The sequence below is a fragment of the Pan paniscus genome, chromosome 13 (genome assembly GCF_029289425.2).
Source record: "Pan paniscus chromosome 13, NHGRI_mPanPan1-v2.0_pri, whole genome shotgun sequence".
Taxonomy (NCBI): Eukaryota; Metazoa; Chordata; class Mammalia; order Primates; family Hominidae; genus Pan; species Pan paniscus.
In genome coordinates, this window is record NC_073262.2 from 74,383,612 (window position 1) to 74,402,821 (window position 19,210).

The 19,210-nt window shown below is 34.6% G+C and overlaps 1 protein-coding gene across 19 annotated transcripts in view; it reads left to right on the top strand.

The window, feature by feature from the left end:
- Window positions 1-19,210, top strand: part of DYNC1I2 (dynein cytoplasmic 1 intermediate chain 2) — a 60,910-nt gene that overhangs the window by 19,583 nt on the left and 22,117 nt on the right. For 7 of the 19 annotated variants that reach the window (XM_008978014.6, XM_034954497.3, XM_034954495.4 and 4 more), the window contains 6 exons: window positions 311-401; window positions 5,749-5,808; window positions 8,279-8,394; window positions 18,531-18,626; window positions 18,836-18,998; window positions 19,111-19,210. In XM_008978014.6, the coding sequence (XP_008976262.2) occupies window positions 311-401; window positions 5,749-5,808; window positions 8,279-8,394; window positions 18,531-18,626; window positions 18,836-18,998; window positions 19,111-19,210 (626 nt within the window). Of the gene's footprint in view, window positions 1-256; window positions 402-5,748; window positions 5,809-8,278; window positions 8,395-18,530; window positions 18,627-18,835; window positions 18,999-19,110 lie in introns of all 19 variants that reach the window. The other 12 variants (XM_003824268.7, XM_008978017.6, XM_008978016.6 and 9 more) reach the window with 3 other exon arrangements.

The following is a 19,210-nucleotide window of genomic DNA, read 5'->3' on the forward strand; positions in this document are numbered from 1 at the left end:
ATTAGTGGCCACATTTGGTGATGGATGAGATGAAGATGCATCCTTCCATAATCTTGCCTTTTTAAAAAAATTATAAAGCTCAAATGCATTTTGCCAGAAAAATTGCATGAATCTTCAGCATGCATTGTTAACTTTTTGTCTTTTCCCCTTTCTTTCTGCTGTTCATTTTCATTCATATATTTTTGATTTTTGGTTTGCCATTGTTTTTTTCTTTTTTGTTAATTACTTCATTAAATTATTTTTGAAACGTCATAAGCTGAGCAACCTCTCCGTGTAGTAACAGCGGATACCTGTCTATTTCACTATTTAGTCCCTCCTCCTATGTCTCCATCCTCCAAATCTGTGAGCACTCCAAGTGAAGCTGGAAGCCAAGACTCTGGAGATGGCGCCGTGGGATCTAGGTACAGTAATTTTCCTTTTAATGTTTTAATGATAGAATGCATTCAGTGCCCAAATACTGTTGATACTTTAAAGGGACTCTAAATAGTTGTGTCGAGTTAGTCCTAACATTTTAAAATCTAAAATGGCATAGAAATTCTCTGTTGGACACTGGGAGAAAAAAAAGGTTTTTTTGTTTTTTTTTGATAATATTTTAACTGTCACATTTAATTAACTTAGTACTAAATAGTCAACCGGTTTTATGCTAATTATTTTATATTAAAAATAGAGATATTAATGCTTTTAGATTTTTCTGTTTAAACTTTTTGTTGGTTATTACGTGAATGTTTTGGGTGTAAATAGTGTAAAACCTCTCTCTTGTGCTTGATTCCCCATTCAGTAATTGAAAATGTAAACAATTCTGTTAAACAGTTCAATTCTGTTCTATTAAGTCATTAGTTCTGCTAATTAAGATAGAGAATAATAATGCATAAAATGTCAAGAGTAAGGAATAACTGCTAAGGACAACATTGAGAATGTTTACTGTCAAGCATTCCTGAACTTGCATCTTCCTTGTAAAATTACATTTCGTGTTTGTTTTAGGATCCTGCATACATGTTGGGACTTGCTTTTCAAAAGTTCAGTAAGATTTCAGCTTTCTTTCAAAGATCATATTGGGAAAAGTATTACTACTTATTCCTCTTTGTCACACACACACACACACACACACACACACACACAAAATAGTATTAAATGTACTTTTTGACTTCTGAAATGAAATTAAACATAGGTAGTCAAAATCCACAGCTGATTAAGAATGCTTATTTTGGGCCAGGAAGTTGCATGTCCTCACCAAGAAAATCTCTTAACACACCTTTTAATAAGACATAAGCTGTTAGAAGTTTTAAGCTTTTTATGCCTGAGTCCCTCTAGTTGAAGTTACAAACCAGTAATAAATATCTAAAAGACAGGGCAAAAAAAAAAAGCAAGGTGGCTGGATAATCTGTAAACTCAATACTTCAATCAGCTCTTGAATAATCAGGTTATCATTAACAATTAAAAGGCACATAAAGCTTGCCAGCTTGAATTTGAGAAGTGCTTTCCAAATAGAACCAAAATCACAAATCTAAGCTATACTATCTTTGGAGGAAAATGACATAACTCTTTCATTTAAGAAAAATCAAAATTTTCTTTTTAGAAATAATGTTCTTACCTTATAAAATAGTATGCATTACAGAATAAAGACAATTTGTCTAGTGTAAATTCATTTTTATAGGGTTAAAATTTTTTTTCATATTTTGTGCTTCTATATTTTTATACAAATATGTCATTATTCCTTTATTTTTTATTTTTTTTGCAGACAGGGTCTCTGTCACCCAGACTGGAGGGCAGTGGCACAATCTTGGCTCACTGCAACCTCTGCCTCCTGGGCTCAAACGATCCTCCCACATCAGCCTCCCGAGTAGCTGGGACTGCAGGCACGCACCACCATGCCTGGCTAATTTTTGTATTTTTTGTAGAGACAGGGTTTTGCCATATTGCCCAGGCTGGACTCGAATTCCCAGACTCAAGTGATCCACCCACCTTGGCCTCCGAACGTGCTGGGATTATAGGCATGAGCCGCTGCACCCAGCCACTATTCCTTTAGACAATTAATAATCAACTGGCATTTTTAAGTGAAAGCGTTTTTTTTTCCCTTCTACAACATTACCATAGTAAAAATATTTCCCAAGATTAAAAATTACTATATTTATTAAATGTCTTTATTTGATATTATACATTATTTTTATGTAGATACTATACTGTGTACATTATGACTCATCGTTCCTGATTTTGAATAGTAGATAATTCAGTGTCAGCAAGTTTGCTTTCAAAAGTACTTTGACACTTAAGTTTTTTAAATTAATGTGAATTAAAACATGTCCCCATGAGTTTTATGGACAACCCAGAGATTATTAGAGACCTTTTAGAATATTGTAAATTAATACAGGGAGTAATAATGGTAAGAAAAATATTTATTCATGTATAGAACAAATATTCATTAAGTTACCAACTTTATTAAAATACTATGGTTTACCACAGAAGATAAAACATTCATGGTCCTTGCTTTCATAGAATTTACATTGTAGTGATTACATCATTAATTTAAAGATACTGTTGACTTTATTGGAAAGCCCTAAGGGTAGTGTGCTAACCTATGTTTAGTGTGAAGCATAGTTTTTTTTAATGATAAATTGTAAAACACAAAAACAAATAGTTAATATTTTTTAAAGTATTTGTTCTTGTTAGATAATGAATACAAAATTGGTTTCTTGTGAGTTTAACGGAGAGAAAAATCCTATTTTTGAGTGAGGTGACCTTACATCTTTCTTTTTTTCTTTGAGATGGCATTTCCTTCTTGTTGCCCAGGCTGGAGTGCAGTGGCACGATCTTGGCTCACTGCAACCTCCACCTCCTACGTTCAAGCGATTCTCCTGCCTCAGCCTCCCAAGTAACTGGGATTACAAGCATGCACAACCGCGCCCAGCTAATTTTGTATTTTTAGTAAAGACAGGGTTTCACCATGTTGGCCAGGCTGGTCTCGAATTCCTGACCTCAGGTGATCCACCCACCTCAGCCTCCCAAAGTGCTGGGGTAGCAGGCTTGAGCCACCGCACCCAGCCACATCTTTTTAACCTTAATATGTGCATTGTCCCTTTGAGAGCACAGACTCACTTGGAAACATTAATTAATTTTCAAGAGGGCTGAGTATATTCATTTTTATGTATACACACACACACACACACACACACACACAGAGTAATAGAAAATGATGAATTCTACTAAATCATATCCAGCTTTCATAGAGGTAATTAATATTGTGATGGTGATATTGGCAGTGAAATAATGCATTTCTAAATATGTGACATTTAAAAAGAGTGCCCAGGTCTGAGAATGAAACCTAATGAACTCATATTGAGCAAACACGATGTTAATGTAAGAATAAAGACAATTAGAAGAAATATAATAGGAAAATACATGAAGACATGTGAGATGTGTGGATGCACCTGTACGTGCAACTTCAGTTGGCCAAGATGGTCTAAGATTAGTACATGACCAAGATGGTCTAAACATGTTTGAATCACTCTAAGTGCCAAGAATTTCTGTTGGGACTGGTGGTAATTTATGAATAAATATAAAAGGTCGTGAGAAATAATCTCTCTCTAACTTTGCAGATTAGGAAGCTGCATTACATTTGTTATCTCAAAAATTTAGGAACAGTTATTCAGTGGGGTAATCCAGGCCTCTTGTTCCTTTTTTCCTTTTTTTTTTTTTTTCTTTTTTGAGTCAGAGTCTTGCTCTGTTGTCCGGGCTGGGGTGCAATGGCGTGATCTCAGCTCACTTCAATCTCTGCCTCCTGGGTTCAAGCAACTCTCCTGCCTCAGTCTCCCCAGTAGCTGGGATTGCAGGTGTGTGTCACCATACCCAGCTACTTTTTTTTTTTTTAATACTTTTAAGTTCTAGGGTACATGTGCACAATGTGCAGGTTTGTTACATATGTATACTTGTGCCATGTTGGTGTGCTGCACTCATTAACTCGTCATTTATATTAGGTATGTCTCCTAATGCTATCCCTCCCCCCTCCCCCAACCCCACGACAGGCCCCGGTATGTGATGTTCTCCTTCCTATGTCGAAGTGTTCTCATTGTTCAATTCCCACCTGTGAGTGAGAACATGCGGTGTTTGGTTTTTTGTCCTTGTGATAGTTTGCTGAGAATGATGGTTTCCAGCTACTTTTTGATTTTTAGTAGAGACGGGGTTTCATCGCGTTGGCCAGGCTGGTCTCGAACTCCTGACCTCAAGTGATCTGCCCACCTCGGCCTCCCAAAGTGCCAGGATGACCGGTGTGAGCCACCGCGCCTGGCCCATTTTTCCATTTTTGATCAGTTTACTTCTCAAGCTTTGTACTTGGAATTGTACTCTATGTGCCTGAAGATGCCCCTAATAAATGTAATCATGTACAGGTATGTCCAGTGCATTTTCAGTACTGGCTGTATTTTGAGGTACAGTCTTACTTGATTTTAGACTAAAATGACATCCTCAACAAGGAATTTTATGTCATTGATAACAGAGCTCTTACATAATGTAAATGACAGAACATTCCTTGGAGACCATCTCATAGAACTTTTGATTTAACAAAGCCTAAGCTTGTTGCTATTCATTGCTTAGTACAAAGTAGATCTTCACTGTGGCTGCTTCTTACATTGCATACACATAACCTTGTTTAAATTCCAAGATCTTTCTTTATATTTTTTAAATGAAGGATTTCTCTAGATTAATTCATTACTATTTTTCTTGATAAATTATATAGGCAGGTAGAGAAACCATTTGTTGTATTAAAACATTGTAGCAACTAAAACTAGTTATAAATTATAATGTCTTACATAAGTGAAAAATATATTTGACAAAAATGGTAATACTAAATGTATTGTGCTTAACTTTATTTAGTGGGGACTATGAGCATTATACAGTACCATACATAATTATCTTATATATTGCTAACCTATATAAATGCCAGTATGATAAAGCACCTTTTGTTCTATTAGTAACTAAGTTTGGCTTAAGTGGAAAAGATCCTCTGTAAGTTACTTAGCCAGCAGGCGATGCTAAAACTTATCACTCAATATTTAGGATTGACATTTGAACATAAAATATTTTTCCAGGGAAAAATCTATTTTTTTCCTAGAGACAGAAATCTTTAGTTGTTTTCTTTAAGCAGATGATATGTAAGCCCAAGGCAGTGCTTAACCCATAATTTACAGAAGGGTCACATTTTGGAAACTTTAGCTATTTTGTATCCCAGTGGGATAGTCTTTGGTTTTATTACCAAAAGGCTTACGTGTTGACTCATTTCCTTTACCAGTATGACAATTTCCTGCACACATGTAATGCTTTGGGGAAGATTAGAATATGTTAACCAAGATGTTTTAATGTGTTTGTTTTCATTAGGAATCTTAAAATTTCAACCATTTTATAGCCTAGCTTGTTATCCATAAATAATTAACTTGGGTTGTCTGACTTTAGTTGTTCTAAAGCACATCTATTATTATACAATATTAGTTTCCCATAATCTGCAAATAATGTCTTTTAACTATTCTGGGTTGTATGCTTGCATCTTTAACCATAGGAAGCCTATTGCATGCACTAGATGATTGAGTGACCTGGTGGATTTCTTGTTTTGTTTTCGATTTTTTTTTTTTAATACTAACCAGAACATGTGTTTTTTAATTGTGAATAGTACTTTAGCTTTAGCTATTCATAGAATGTATTTGCTTGACTAACTTATGGCCTTTTTTGCTAATGCTTCATGGTTGTCCTACAACCATTTAGGACGCTGCATTGGGATACAGATCCATCAGTTCTTCAGCTTCACTCAGATTCCGATTTGGGGTATTGAATAGATTTTTTACCTTCCCTGTTTTATAATGAATTTGATTCTTTGTGAAACTGTCCTAATTTTATTTTGCTTAAGTTTATAATATTGTATCACGTAGTAAGGACAAGAGTTATATTTTACTGTGACACCTCATTTATCCAGTATCTTTAGTGAAAGAATATTCTGTGATGTTCTATGTACCCTGAGTCCATTTAAGTGTCCAAATGTTTAAAATTATTTCTATGTTTTTAATACAAGTTTTCTAGGATGTATTAAAAAACTTCTCAGACTTTTTCTAATATTCTACATGTAATTGAACCTTTTCAGGGTTACTTGATATGAATATTAATTTATTTTTCTGTATTAAAATTCACTGATGATTTCTAAGATTTTGAGAATAATGGAGATGCTGGTCCTTACACTGTTCGTTCATTCATTACTATTTATTCATGAATGTAGAATAAAACTATTCATGAATCTAGAATAAATAAATGAGTGAATGAATGGATTAATAGATTATTCATAGAATGTATGGATGAATATTCTTAATATAATTGTCATTGAGCCCCTAGGTTAAATAAATAGATTCTTTTCTTTCTTCCTTTTATTTTTGTTTTGTTTTTTGCTTTTTTTTTGGGCATATTTTCTTAGTGAAACGTTAGAAAACTAATGCTTTATAGTTTCTGTATGTCTCTTTTTTAGAGTTTTAAAACTTGTTCTTTTAGAAGTTAGTGTTGTAAGCTGTATGTATGGTTTTTTAATTTTGTTGACATAGAGACAAGATTATTCATCCATTCATTCATTCAGTTATTTATTCTAGATTCTAATGCAAATTATAAATGTTTGCTGCTGCCATTTTGCCTGACTCAGCCCTTTTCCCCTGATAATTTACAGCTTCAAAAACATATGAATATACCTTTTGGAATTGTGTCTAAAGTAAGGTAAATAAGCCTTGATTTGAGGCATGTAAGAAAAATATATGAGTTTCTTGTACTTGAACTGGAAGCCCTCTGTATTGGCCACACTGAGGCTTCCCCCTCCTGCCTCCCATTGCTTCCTTATTTTCAGTAAAAGTGGCTTTTGGATAAGTGAGGTATTACTTCCCTACCCACCTCCTCCTATAAAATCTTGGAATATTTCGTTTGTTTAGTATTATGGTTTTTTCTGTTAGACTCTGTATGCATTCAAGTTGGTAGTTGATTCCTAATATTGTTGGCTTGACGATTTTTTTCCAGCTATGTGAGTGATTTACTTTTTATATAATTTGCATCTTAAAAATCAGAATATAAAGTTTCTTATTTCAAATTTTATTCTTAGACTTCTAGATTACTTCAGATTACTTAAATTGTCCACTTAATTCTTTGACTATACTTTTTTTTCCCTTTCTTTTTTATTTCTAAACTAGAAAAGACATTAAAAAATTGTTATGGCCCACATTTTGGAACATTAATTTTTAAAATGTACTAATTTTATTATACTTTATAGTACTTTGTTATGCTTTATTAGATTGTATAGGACTTGGATTTAGTTACTAAATAGAACTGAAAAGAATATTTATATAAGAAAAAAGTTATATTACCAGCGATAGCCTGCTTTATATTCTGAAAGTTGCAGCAGTGTCTTTATTGTATATCCTTTTAAGGCAGCTTCATCACTGAGAACTTTTTTGGGAGTCTGGAAGCGTACTTTATTTGGTTTAGAATTTAAACATCTAATAAAACCAATAAAAGATCTCCCAGATAGCTAATAAAATATATTTTTCTTTTGGTTCATTTTCCTCAGCCACAGCTCTCTTCCATTGTCAAAAAAGAATGTATACCCTGTATTTTTAAACAGAAGTGACTTTAGTAGATTTATGGTATTCAAAAGATCTGTCACTTTAGTCTAAGTGTAGAATATCTGGACCTTAGTTTGTCTATAATGTGAATCAAGGACAGTATTGATCATGCAGAGATTAGAGATTTAAAAGTTTTAAATATTTCATTTTAAAGTCCAAATTGATAGTGTAATTCTCAATTTCTGCGAAATATAAGTAGAAAAAAAGCTTTCAACAGAAACCTGTTTTTCAGTCGTAAAGCTGAATTCTCCTAGTGGCACAATCAGCTAAATGTGGTCTGAGTGATATCCAGTCTGATTCTTAAAAAAAGTCCAGAAAGAACCATATCCCAGCTGAAACCAGTTCTTACGACAACCTTATTCAGTGGTCCACTCTGAAGTTCCTATTCTCTTACTTCATTATTGCCCGCACATTTGTTCTAAAAAAATGAAAATAAAAACACTGAATGATTCAGAAATATCTTTTGCTTTTGCTACCTTCTCATTCTTTTGCTAAAATAAAGCCAATTTATTGTTAATCTAAAATTTCTTGAATAAAATGGATTGAAATTACAATGTTGGGTGCAAATGACTGTTTAATTCTTAATTTTTGAAAATAACATGGTTTGATGTAGTTAAAATTGTATTGTTTGTATTTACTTAATTTAGACGAGGACCTATTAAACTTGGAATGGCTAAAATCACGCAAGTCGACTTTCCTCCTCGAGAAATTGTCACGTATACAAAGGAAACTCAGACTCCAGTTATGGCTCAACCCAAAGAAGGTGAATATCTATCCTTAGTATAATTGTCATTGAGCACCTATGTTAAATACATAGATTCTTTTTTTCTTCCTTTGATTTTTGTTTTGTTTCTTTTTTGCTTTTGTGTTTTGGCATGTTTTCTTAGGAAAACATGAGAAAACTAATGCTTTACAGTTTCTGTATTTATGTCTTCATTTTTTCGAGTTTTAAAACTTATTAGAAGTTAACGTTGTAAGCTGTATGTGTGGTTTCTTAATTTTGTTGACATAAATTTAAGTCTTTCAGACCTTATTTTGTCATTAATGTATACTGCTTTTAGAAGCCGAAAAGCTTAAGAATTTTCTGTTTCTGTCATTGAGCATAATTCTTCCCCAAAAGAGAGTGGGTCCCATAGTAAACAAAGTCATGTAAATTATTTCTGAAAAGCATACTGCACCCTGATGTTACTCATACTAATGAACAAATCTAGACTTAATTCTTAAATTTTCTCTTTTATGATATAGGGGCTCTATTTTGTTGATTAGTTAGTAGCCTGTAATTTGTGTATAGTATGGGGACGTATGCACAGACCTATTGAATGTGGAGACCCTTTGGTTCTTAAACCAGAAAGCATTACAAATAGCTAACGATTCAAGCATAAAGTACTATGATCTCATTTTCCCAGTGAGGCTAATGAATTTATATCATACAAAAAAAAAAAGATTTATGTGAGATCCCTAATACACTTCACAGTGTCTTATCTGAAGCTTTTGGGGCCACGTATATATTAGAATTCCAAGTTTTTCAGATTATGTAAAAGTAATAAAATATATGTATCATATGTTAACACTCTAGTAGTATTTTGGGCATTAATATTTTGGCAGCAAAACATATGAACATACTAAGTGAGATAAGTAATGATTATAAATAGCTTTACCTCTGACTTTACCATGTCAGAGTTTACCACCAAATGAGTTATGCATTTTAGAGCTGTTAACAATTTTGGAATAGAAATTTTATCAGATGTTTAAATTAATGTATTTTTAAATTTTTAATTAAATTACCATGTTTCTCCATTAAGGAAAAACAAAAGTTATATTCATTGCAGAAAGCCAGGAAATACAGGTAAGCAAAAGTGAGGAGAAATCCTTGAAATCCCTGTCTACTACCAAAGAAAATCTTTAAATTTTCATATTTGCCTAAACCTAAAAAAAAGTTAGGATTGTGACCGGACGTGGTGGCTCACACCCGTACTAGCACTTTGGGAGACCAAGGCAGGTGGATTGCTTAAGATTAGGAGTTCAAGACCAGCCTGACCAACATGGTGAAACCTTGTCTCTACTAAAACTACAAAAATTAGCTGGGCGTGGTGGTGGGTGCCTGTAATCCCAACTACTCTGGAGGCTGAGGCAGAAGAATTGCTTGAACCCGGGAGGCAGAGGTTACAGTGAGCCAAAATTGCGCCACTGCACTCCAGCCTGAGCGACAGAGCAAGACTCCGTTTAAAAAAAAAAAAAGAAAATTAGGATTGTAACTATTTACAACCTTTTGACTTAATAGTAGGTCATCACAGACACTTTTAACTACTCTCCTTTTGCTGCCCTCTGAGGATGGAAATGAAATAAATACATTAAACTTTTCCTTTCAGTCTTCTCAAAAAGAGGCAACATTATGATACACATATAATTACACTTTCAAAATTTTGAGGAAATTGGTATAACATTTTTGTTCAAGTATTTTCTTTTTTTTTTGGGGGGGGATGGAGTCTTGCTCTGACACCCAGGCTGGAGTGCAGTGGTGCCATCTTGGCTCAGTTCTCCCACCTCAGCTTCCTGAGTAGCTGGGATTACAGGCGCCTGCCACCACGCCCGGCTAATTTTTTGTATTTTTAGTAGAGATGGGGTTTTACCATGTTGGCCAGGCTGGTCTCGAACTCTTGACCTCAGGTGATCCACCCACCTCGGCCTCCCAAAGTGCTGGGATTACAGGTGTGACCTACTGTGCCCGGCCATGTCCAAGTACTTTTTACTTGACCATGTAGATGTTCTGTGTGTTCATTTTTTTCATTCCTGCTGTTCCATTGGTTGGTAAGATATCTTTTGTAGATGCAAGATCCTCATCCTAACAGAAGAAACACACTGATGGTAAACTTGCTTGAGACACAAGCAACTTTTTTTAAAAAGAAAGAAAGTATGGAGCTTTCAGTATGAGAATACTAATACTGCAGGATTCTGTAATTTCTAGAAAATATTATTTTATTAACTAGTATATTAATTTGGTGAGTATTATTATGTCTGCCTTTTAGGAGCTACATTAGTAGATATGTTAACTCAGAAAGTGAGCAGAATAGCCAAAACGAAGGCACAGTGACTCATTTAAAAAAATAAATTAGGCCTTTTTCTTCATCTGATAATTTGGAGATTGTATTTTTAGTTACACTACCATACTTAATGGTACAATGCGTCTTGGATTTTTTCAAATATAAAGTATTCTGAAACTATTTTGAGTAATGCCTATTATATCTATAGTTATATCCAGTTTAAGTGAAGACTTTCTTTTTTTTTTTTTTGACAGAGTCTCTCTTTGTCACCCAGGCTGGAGTGCAGTGGTGCCATCGTAGCTCACTGCAACCTCCACCTCCCAGGTTCAAGTGATTCTCCTGCCTCAGCCTCCTGAGTAGCAGTGACTACAGGCATGTGCCACCACTGCCAGCTAATCTTTGTATTTTTGGTAGACTTGGGGGTCTCACCATGTTGGCCACGCTGGTCTCAAACTCCTAGCCTTAAGTGATCTGCCCGCCTTGGCCTCCCATAGTGCTGGGATTACAGGCATGAGCCACCACATCCAGCCAAGATTTTCATTTTTTTCAACTATTTTCATTTTTTAAAAATAGTTTTTTCTAATTACTATAGTGGTATATCATAGAGAATTTAGAAGTACAGAAAGGATATAGAGAGGAAATGTTTTTGATACTGCTGTGTACAACCCATTGTTAATATTTTGGTTCCAATGAATATGTCTCCAAACTTCTTTTTTTTTTCTTTGAGACAGAGTCTCGCTCTGTGGCCCAGGCTGGAGTGCAGTGGCACGATCTCGGCTCACTGCAAACTCCATCTCCCGGGTTCACACCATTCTCCTGCCTCAGCCTCCCGAGTAGCTGGGACTACAGGCACCCGCCACCACGCCCGGCTAATTTTTTGTATTTTTAGTAGAGATGGGATTTCACCATGTTAGCCAGGATGGTCTCGATCTCCTGACCTCGTTATCCGCCCGCCTAGGCCTCCCGAAGTGCTGGGATTACAGGCTTGAGCCACTGCCCCGGCCGTCTCCAAACTTCTTATTTAAATTGATGACTAAAAATTATAACACCAAGAAGTGCCTACCACTTATCAGGCATAGTGTGAGACACTTTACATCATCTGTAATGCTGTCACCAAAACCCTGAAAGTTAGGTATTGGTTTTGTTTACACACAAAGAAGCTGAAACTGAAAGAGGTAGTTTATCGAGCATCACAGAGCTAGTAGCTATGATTGTAAACCAAATATGACTGATTCTACGGTGTGCTTTCTCTTGCCACTGAAGTAGCAACTCATGTTTTTATGATAGTAACGTATAGTAAGTAGTTTAGTTAATATTGTCTAGCACTGATTCTACAAGCTTATTGAGTTTTGCTCTATGTAAAGGCACTAGATTATCCTTTCTTTGGATTTGTTGTCCTTTTAGTTACAGGTTGAGGTATATAAGTGAAGGAGAAGGAAAAAAAAAGCATCCTGATACCATGGAGCTATCCTTACCCTTTGGAAATATTTATAAAAATGAGATATTTGGGCAGTATCCTTTGGGGGAAAAATGAGATAATTTGTTTTCTATATCATTACAGTTATTTTCATGTCTGGAGCTCTTACATTAAGTTTCTTTTCCCAAAGTGTATAAGTTTTAGAAAGAAGGAAAGAGAAAAACCTTGAAATTAAGGTTTTATAATGGAAACACTGTGCTTAACTGTTCTTGTGCTTACCCATCATGTTAATACAGTGGTTCTCAAACTTTGCCTGGTTGGTTCCCATTTAAGAATTATGTAATGAATTCCAGAACTCACCATGAAACAAAATTGGTGAAATCACAGTTGGAGTGTAACAGACAGCAAATTAAACTTCTGTAGGCAGTAAAATCCATGCAGAAGTAATGTGACTTACCAAATTGAAGGTAAAAATTGGTTGTAGACTTAACTCTTACCTTTCTTTTGTATTCTTTTTTTAAATAAAAATGGCCAAGCCTATTCCTTTAAAAAAGCAGTTTTTATTCTGCCTTGTTTTTTCTTTTTCACTCTTCTGGCCACCTTCTTGCTTTCCAGTTTACTCTGTAAGTTGGTAGTACTGTTTCTGAACTGCGGTGCTTTGCTGTCTTAAAGCGCCTACTGTGAATGAAATTGACTAGCACCACGTGACTTCAGTCGATTTTCTTCTCAGCAGGTGAAAAGCTTCTCTTGGCAGGAATGTGGTGCCCACAGATACACTCCTGGAAAAGTTACTTTCTTTACCTTTTAAAAGTTTTAACTCTTTTGAAAAAATGGCATTATTTTTTCTTATTCACTTCTTCTGTATGGATTTTTTTTTTTTTTTTTGGCTATTTTTTGAAAGATTATTAAAGGAAAAAGAAATCCTGAAGGTTACCTAATCTAATCAGCTTGTTTACTCTGAGGAAACTGAGGTTCAAGGAGATTACTTGGTGAGTCTAAGTCCACCGTCTGAGAGAATATCGGGCATACATCCAGAAACTGGCACTTGATTTCTAGTGAAGTACCATTTTTCTTATTCCATTCCACTTTCTTATCTGTGAAGGAGTTTATAATTACTGTTGGTATTGGCTTAGTAGCCAGATATGTTTTCTTCAATACCTGTTGATTAGCTTTATTGTGTGTAGAATATTAATATATGTTATTATCTTGTAATCACTTATTGCATGATCTTAACATTTGGAATTCACTCCCAGAAGACCAAATTTGTATGCCTTCTGGTTAATACATCTACCTTATCTAAAATGGATTTTTCTGTAATCCTAGCACTTTGGGAGGCCGAGGTGGGGCAGATCACCAGAGGTCAGAAGTTTGAGACCAGCTTGGCCAACATGGTGAAACCCCATCTGTACTGAAAATACAAAAATTAGCCAGGTGTGTTGTCACACACTTGTAATCCCAACTACTTGGGAGGCTGAGGCAGAATTGCTTGAACCCAGGAGGCAGAGGTTGCATTGAGCCACGATTGTGCCATTGCACTCAAGCCAGGGCGACAGAGTGAGACTATGTCTCAAATAAATTAATTAAATAAAATGGATTTTTAAAAGATTTTGGAATGAATAACACATTTAATAAATTAGTTTTAACCCTCAGAGGACCTATAAGAATATAAACAAAATTGAAAATTGAAGCATTTGTTCTTAATCTTGATTGAAAGACTAATCAGCATATCTGAAACCCTGGCCTCAGAAAAATATAATATTTGATGAAATCACAGATAACAAGACCTATGTAAGGGTGCTAATACTGCCAAAATAAAACCCAAATTTTATATAAAAAGGACTGTGACTGGTCAAGGTGGTGTGCACCTGTAGTCCCAGGTACTCAGGAGGCTGAGACAGGAGGATCACTAGAGCTCAGGAGTTTGAGGCCAGCCTAGGCACATAGCAAGACCCCATCTCTTAAAAAAAAAAAAAAAAAAGAACTACAGAGAGACAAATTTTGTGTTAAAGGAAGTGGTATAATTAAACTATTAGTCTTTTCTTATTTTCCCCCCAAGTTAGCATTACATCTGTATTGAAATCATTAATTAAAAAGTCAGCTGTGTATTTTTCCCTTGTTGAAGAGCCAAAGAAACCCAAGTGACCTTGCATCTTATTCTAGATGGTGTAAAAAAAGAAAAGGAATGGATTCCATTGATAGATTCATGAAACTTTGTCCCAATGAAGATTCTCTTTAATATGCATTTGATTTTAAAGAGTAAGGTATAAGAAGATGAAATGATGGACAAATGGATTGAAATAGAGTGATTCAAAATGAAGCTGACCCAGAAAAGAGGGGATTTTTTGAAAATATTAAAGGAAAATCATTCCTATGTAATCTGTATTTTTAAACTAATGATTAAAGCATTTTCCTCTAATATTTTCATAGCTGTTTGTGAAGTTATTCATAAGTTGAATTTTTATAAGTCAAATCATATTTTTATATGCAGCAAATGTCCTGACTTTTAGAACTCAGTGTCAGCTTCCTTTATACCAGGAATAACCAGACTACCTTGTAAGTTAGGGATTTTTCATAGGATATTAAGTTATCTTAAAATGGGATGCACCCGTACAATAAAACTACATAGTAAATTGATAGACAACAAACATATTTCCTAAACAACAGTCCACTAATGATGGGATTTGTTTTTCACTTCATATTGAGATTTAATCATTAAAAGTGATAGATTCATAAGTAGCAATGTTTGTTCAGTAAGGATTTTCTAAGATACTGTATATTACCTTTTAAATGTCTTGTAATATTTTAAAATAATTCAGAGTATGCTTTGTGGCATACTCTTAGCTTATCTTAAATGTATCTTAAATGTAAAATGTATCTTAAATGTACTGTGAGGTACAGATGAGAAAACTTGCTCTGAAGGCTCCTTCCTTCAGTTTAACAAAAGCCACCCATTTCACAGATGATTTAACTTTGATTAACTTACTCCATTGTAAGAGATTATTCCAACAACTGGAATTTCATTCTTTCGTGTTATTTGTAGGTGCAGCTTAATTTACAAAACAGCTTTTCTTTCTGTCTCACCAAAATACATCACAATTTTGATGTTAACTCAAAGTAAAAATTCAGTGGTTCATTAAACCTAGTTTTAGCATTCATTGACAAGAGATTTGTCATTTTAAAAGTAACTGCTACTTTTATGCACTCTTTACTGCTCAGTTTATAACCTTAGATTCCTTGTCAGAGAAGGCGTGGAGTTAACCACTTTAGCATATTGTAATGAATATTCATCAATAAATTGATGTGACATGGCAGCCCCATTTTTCAGTCTTCCTGCTCTGTTACAGTCTTTTCCAGTTTTAAATATAGCTTATCATGTAATAAGGACTAGCTTAGAAAATCTTCAGAACTGTAATTTTATATTTTTGGCCACGTTAATAGTCCTTTGGTAGCTATCATATTAGCTTATAACAAGAAAAGCATATTTGTTTCAGAAGAACATTTTTTAATCTGATGTTATTGATGTTAGGCATTTTTGCCAAATATTTGGTAAATTTGATAATTATTTAAGATCAACCTTATAGCAAAAAGATTGCATTTTACAGTTTTTAAGAACAGCATTATCATTTGTTTTTATGTTCCTTGAAATTTATTTAATCATTTTAATGAAGCTTAAGTACCAATGATAGTTTTAAAGTCTGGTTTTAATCCATGTAGAAAGGGAGGGTATGTACTTTAATTCTAAAATAAAACCCTGAGAGCATGTATTTAAATAGTTGATACTCATGATTCAGCTACAACTGAAATAATTTATATGGACGAATAGGCATGGCAAATGCTGTATAGTACACAGATATAGATCACTGTCTGACATATTTCATCTACATTTTAAATTTTAAAAGGAAAAGAGTGTCTATAAACAAGATCTTTTCTGTTAAATATGTAAATTATGAGGTCACTTAGCGCTAAAGTACTGACCATATGCATTATGACAGGAATTTGACACCTGTCATTGGAAATGGTACTTAGAGGCCGTATAATACAACAAAGTTGAAGGAGGAGAATAAGATGTGGGTAGGAGGCTGTAATTTATAATTCATAGTGCTCAAGAATGACCTGTCCTGGGTGATTCAAAATTCCTATCTTTGATTTTAGGATTTACATACAGTGAAACCTACTAGTAAACACTTGATTAGGATAACTGGTAGCATTAGCAGAAAGTGGAAAATATATGTATATTCTTACAGTGAATTTTTAGTTGAAGTAGATGTCCTATTATTCTAAAAGACAACTTGTAAGTTAAATGTAATTAAACTATTTTGTTACATTACACCTGCAGGTGACTTTATGGAAGAATTTCATTCTAATGCTTGAGTAATATAGTATAGAATTGCTGCCAATTATACTATTTTCAGATTAATAATTCGTTGTATATGAGAATTCATCTAAAAAGGAGTAGTGTCTTTCTGTTTCTCTATGTGATTATTTTGCCCCAAAAAGCTTTCATTTTTTTAAGTAGCACAAAAGCTATAATTGGCATGCGTTGTAAGGAAGTGTCAATGTGCAAGAGAGTGGCGATCACTAAGAATTCTTTTACGTGTTCTTTCCCCTTTGCACCACCGCCTCCTCAGCAGGGTCACTGAGATCACTAGCTTTTCTTGAAATGGCCATTTTCACTGGCAGGTGCATTATACCCTGTATTTTCAGATTGTTTTTCCATTCTGAATGTTTGGCAGGTTGATTGCTCTGGCTGCATTGACGGAGAAAGGGCTGACAAATGTGGTTGGGCTGGCTGAAAAGACAGTGATTACTGTTTTCCTTTGTGGCTGATTGAGGCCGTTGAAAGGAAAAATTTTAACCTTCACCATTTGGTTCAAAAGTATGAGCATATATTGAAATCACTCGTGCCATTTATCCTAGTTCTGTAAACTTGTCAGAACGCAAAAATCGCTCAATTTCAAGTAATGTAGGATTGGCATACGTCATTATCATTTTGATTAAGTTGGAGGTTGTATCATTGTGTGCATTATACAGTGTCATTTAAAGCTTTCTTTCCACAGGTACAGTTATATTTTATTGCCTATACTATAGAGTTAGAAAGATTTTCATAGCTCTCTAAACCTAACAGTATGTGTGTGGTTTGGCAGCTGGTGTGGCCTACAAGCTGCATTTTGTTTGCTGGGTTTTAAAGGCTTGTCTTTAGGCCTCCTGGAGTGCTGGTAATTGCACAGGCCTGCCATTGGGGAGAGACACAGGATTGGAAGCAGTGAAGCGGAAGAATGTTATGCCATCCCATTGCCACCTTGTAGCAGAAAGACACAATCCCAGCAGTGCCATCTGGTTGTTGCTGTCTAGTCAGCTGGCCTGGCTGCTGGGACCATGACTTGGCAGCTGGTTCCCATTCTTGACCATTCTTTTGTGTACGTCGTATGTATGTGTGTTTTAGATAATTTTGAACATGAGTCAGGGAAATGACTACAGCAAGTAAAGTCCCCTTATTGAATAGGTTGTCATTACTTGAACTGCACTCTGGTGCAGATGCCTGCTGCCTTTCCCTTATAGACAAATAACGCATGTGTTTAGGCAATAAAAATAAACATTTTCTTCATAAAAACCCATCTCAGTGTGTAGCAAAAGAAAAGGTGGGCAGGGTTATGTGTTCTATAACATTTTTAAATAAATGATTTTAAATTACTTCCTGGTTTGGGATGTAAGAGATTTAGTAATTTTTTAGAAGTCTTATAAACGTTGTATATTATCCCAATGTATACTTTTATTCAAATTAAGAAAACATTATTTTAAGTGCTTATTGCCACATCATGTAACAATAGATAATGAGACTTGCATTTAAAATGACAGAATAGAAAATGTGGTCTTATAGCTATTATCTTCAAAATCTGCCTCTCAAATAGCAACCTGAGAGTTAATGTAAGCCATCTTTATGCCTTATGAAGGCCCATTAGACACTGATGGTTTCAGATCACAAGTAAGCAGCCAGCTCTGTAGGCTATTTTAGACATTTGATTTTCCTCATTCTACAGCATTAATGTGTCAGCATGCTATATAAAACTATGCAGAAGTTGCATGTTGTTCTGTCTAGAATGATAAATGCTTGCAAGCTTTTAGAGACTTCATGAGGAATTCATCCTAGTTGCTTATATATCTTATTTCAGTTTATGTAGCTACAGAATTTAGGGTGGCTGTTGCTGAGGTACCACATAGGTATGTATAAAAACCAAGAGGTTCCACTTAACTATTTGATTATGTTGATAAAAATCCCTATTATTTGTACTTGTTCTGTCCGGTCAGTGGTTTACTTTTGCTTATATCTTGGGAGTTGTGATACCTTCTGAAATACTGTCTCAAAAGTTACCAGCTATTTTCATTAAAATAATTTATTATATCATTCTGTTTTTTTTGTTTGTTTGTTTGTTTGTTTTTCAGATGAAGAGGAAGATGATGATGTAGTGGCTCCTAAACCACCTATTGAACCTGAAGAAGAGAAAACTTTAAAGAAAGATGAGGAAAATGATAGTAAAGGTATCTTAAGGAATTAAACTTTAAAACATTTTGTTGATTTCTGTTAAGATTCCTTTTATTACTTATGTATTAAAGTAGGATGAAATGCTGTAAATCAAATAAGTGAATCTGATTGAAAAATAATAACATACATTGATCCATACTGTGATAGTGAGTTGACGTGATTTGCCTGACATAAATCATACTTCAAAAAATTATTTATTTTCCAGCTCCCCCTCATGAGCTGACTGAAGAAGAAAAGCAACAAATCTTGCACTCTGAGGAATTTTTAAGTTTCTTTGACCATTCTACAAGAATTGTAGAAAGAGCTCTTTCTGAGCAGATTAACATCTTCTTTGACTATAGTGGGAGAGATTTGGAAGACAAAGAAGGGTAATGTTTAGTTGCTAAGATTTTTAGCTTCAATAATGTTAAATTACTTTAAGATTAAGAGTGATAAAAGTTATAACACCATCTTTTTGGGGGGTTTGGTCTTTTTTTGTAGAGAGATTCAAGCAGGTGCTAAACTGTCATTAAATCGACAATTTTTTGACGAACGTTGGTCAAAGCATCGGGTGGTTAGTTGTTTGGATTGGTCATCTCAG